At 36.2% G+C, this 3,545-nt stretch overlaps 1 protein-coding gene across 1 annotated transcript; it reads left to right on the forward strand.

The window, feature by feature from the left end:
• Nucleotides 1-1,607: 1,607 nt before the first annotated feature.
• PLAC1 (placenta enriched 1) lies at nucleotides 1,608-2,246 on the forward strand. Its single transcript, XM_024566763.1, has one exon. The coding sequence runs from the start codon at nucleotides 1,608-1,610 to the stop codon at nucleotides 2,244-2,246; it is 639 nt and encodes a 212-aa protein (XP_024422531.1).
• The last annotated feature ends 1,299 nt before the right edge of the window (nucleotides 2,247-3,545 follow it).

A 3,545-nucleotide genomic window follows, 5' to 3' on the forward strand; every position in this document is an offset into this window, starting at 1 on the left:
ATGACATGGTTTCCATTAAAGAATGCAGCAAATTCATCAATATCAAATGAAGAGCAAGAGCTGCTTATTTGCAACTGGGGAAAGGGAGAAGAAAAAATGCCTTGGGAAGCTTCTCAGCATAGTGCTATGCACATAGTAGTCACTCAATAAGTGTTAGTCAAGGAATGAATTCATTTATGTGGGGGTTACTTAGCTCAGCAGGGAACAAAAGTAAAACCCTACACACACAATATCTTTGAAATTTTAGACCCTTTTCTATTTGATTTATGTCATTTTCCCTTTTAAAATGAAAGCTAAATTGGACAATATTTGATGTTTTCCTCTTCCTTCCTTCTTCATTCGTCACCTCCTTCTGATGTCTTTTAGACACTTGTTCTTAGCATTACTCATTTTCCTCCCCACTGCTCTGCTTGTCACTCTTTAGGAAATAAAAGACAATAGGAATAGGAAGTGGCCATAGAGCTTCCTATTTAAAAAAAAAAGAAATGAAAAGCTAGAGAAATTAAACAAGAATGTAAAGCAAAGCATGTGACTCAATGAGGTGCCAACCATAGCCAAAAGGATATTTTAAAAAATACCTTGTCAATCAATGTATAAAATACAAACCCAAGACCGTCTTTCTTTAATACAGGACATTTAAGTAGTTTTCATGTATAATATGGATCAAAATATAAAATTAAAAAGCCCTATTTTTGTTTCTGCAATTTCACTATTTTACAAGGTATCCCAATTGATATACCAAGGAATCTATTGGTCATAATGACTTATGATGCTACTGCTACAGTTTTTGAAGACTTCAGCTGATCAATTTAAGGGAGCCACTACTCAGCAACATTCCAATGTTTGGTTGCCAGGAATAAACCATAATTTCTTCTTAAGCGTATATTTAATTAAATTTGTTGCCAACCAAAAGAAAACAATAGGGAGGAGTTCATTAGTACAGCATATGGGAGGGCACTGAGGCCCTGAAGGAGGGAAGTGCTATTAGCTTGAATTAAACTGTATCTTCTGTTTCCTTATCTAATGTTAAGCATGAAAACTGTTTTTTTATTTATTTTTATTTATTTTTGCTGGGGTTACAAACAAAAGGATGTTACTCATGATAAGTATAGACTCTCATTCTACATATGAGCTATATATGGCTTATACCAAAACAGCATGGTAAAGCCATTTAAAGAAGCTATTGTAGTCATCCATAAATGTGAGTTCCAACAACGAAGTTAAAATTCAGTTCTCTTTCACAAGAATGTTTTTCTTTTTCTTTTTCCTTTTCTTCAGTTTTATTGAAATATAATTGACAAATAAAATTGTAAGATATTTAAAGGGAACAACGTGATGATTTGACATATGTATACATTGTGAAAGGATTCTTCCATCAAGTTAATCAACACATCACATATTTACCTTTTTTGGTGAAAACACGTAAGGTCTATTCTCTTAACTTTTTTTTAATGCTTTAGGAATGGCCTTTTGTTTTAAAAAATTGGCCCTATTTCAACCTTTGATAGGAAATAAGATGATTTGCCTTCTGTGTTTTTGTGTACCCTAGAAATCTTCATCAGACAGTTTCCTGTTTCCTGAGAGTCATTACATGATCAGCTACAGGGATGAAAGTCTTCAAGTTGATAGGAAGGATGGTCATCCTCACCTCTGTGTTTTTGCCCTGTTCTGGACAAAATCCAATGACTGTACTCTGCTCTATAGACTGGCTCAGGGTTACGGTACACCACTTCATGTTGAACAGCAACATACATGTACACTTTCATGAGTTACAATTGGGTCTGGGTTGCCCTGCCAACCATGTTCAGACATATATCTATAAGTTTACCTACTGCGTTACAGAATGTGACATCAGGGCCAGGGCTCTCTCTCAAGATATGGTTATGTACACCACTGAGATACACTATGCTTCAAAGTCTACCTCATCTAAATACATGATCCCAGTGTCATGCACTGCCCCCCAGCACTTCCCATGGCTCACTACTCCCTATTCTGTGAAAGAAACCAGCAAGATAGGAACCACAACCCAGGATGGTGAGATAGGCTATGAGGCATTCACATGGTCACAGTCCAGACAAAGGCCCAGCTGTGATTATCCATCTTGTATCTTCAATGAAAGAGAGCATATGCAGGCCCAACATCACCAAGCAGGGGCTCTAGAGGGCCATTCTGCACAGCCATCTTTCTTTGTGTATATTTCTGAGGATTGGTCTCTTTGCTCAGATGATCTGCTTGAGTCCATGTGAACCCAGTTTGGGATCTCCTGTTGATTCTCCTTCTAAAATTAGTATATAATATTTACTAATATCAGGAAAACGTGTCCTTGTGACCCTCTCATGAGGGCTTCTGAGAAAGGACAGCCCGTGTTAACTTTGTGAATACAGTTTTTTTTTTATATATTTTATATCTTTTTTAAAAGCACAAATAAAGTTCTGATGGCATAAAAATATCAGTTTGGTATTTTTTATTTTATAAATATAAACATAAATATAAAGCTTTTACTGTTCCAAGTGCCTTTCAAACAGCGCCTGGTCATTTTTTTCTAGGATAACTTAACTCTCTTTTAAGGTCCCTCCCCCTGTATCTTCATTTCACGTATACTCTGCAGCATTTAAAGTAGTTCTTTGCTATATATCGTCTTAGTTTGATCTATGGCCATATCACTTTTTTATCCACTGGAGACAAAGGTTGCATTAGTGATTTATAAGCCACCAATGGTTCTAAGAATAATTCAAATCACATTGCACTAACTAGATGGTAAGCTCCTGAGGCCAAAGGCTGGATCTTATACTTTAGTCACAGACTGATAATATTTTGAAAGGAGTTTTGTGCCTCAACTTATGTGTTTAGAATATTTTCGCCCAAGTTTGGCAATCTATTAGTTTTTTCAAAGACTTGGATGGGGAAGGGTAAATAAATTTATTCAACAAATATTCATTGAGTGCTGAATCAATGAGGCACTGAGTGCCACTCTAGGCACTGAGTATATGATAGTGAACAGAAACTAAGGCTCAGAAAAATTGAGGTCACACAACCAGTAAACAAGTAAACAGTAATTTTGATAGCAACAAATGTCATGAAGAACTTAAAACAGAGTGATATTAAAGAAATTGGAAAGTGGGTTGGAGAGTCATGGAAGGCTTCTGAGGTCTTGTCATTTGAAATGAGTCTTGAATGTGAGGAAGGAGCCAGCCCTAGTATGATCTGAGAGGGAACATTCCAGCATCTCATTTAATCCTCAGTACAACCCTGAGAAAAGTACTCTTATTACATCCATTTTACAAATAAGGAACCTAAGGCACAGAATGATTAAGAAACTTGCCCAAGACCACACTCCTGTTAAGAAACAGACAATGTTAGCACAATGTACATGATGATATACACACAAAGTGTTTCAGTAGATGAGTAGACATTAGAAATTCAGTCATTATCTTAGTCATTTGGGCTGCTATAACAAAGTACCATAGACTGAATAGTTTATAAAAATCAGAAATTTATTCTCATGGCTTTAGGGGTTGGACATTCTAGATCAGGGTACCAGTATG

The sequence above is a fragment of the Desmodus rotundus genome, chromosome X (genome assembly GCF_022682495.2).
Source record: "Desmodus rotundus isolate HL8 chromosome X, HLdesRot8A.1, whole genome shotgun sequence".
NCBI classification, from domain to species: Eukaryota; Metazoa; Chordata; class Mammalia; order Chiroptera; family Phyllostomidae; genus Desmodus; species Desmodus rotundus.

Coding starts and splice junctions, on each gene's coding strand:
- PLAC1 (XM_024566763.1), top strand. CDS start 1,608: ATGAAAGTCTTCAAGTTGATAGGAAGGATGGTCATCCTCACCTCTGTG.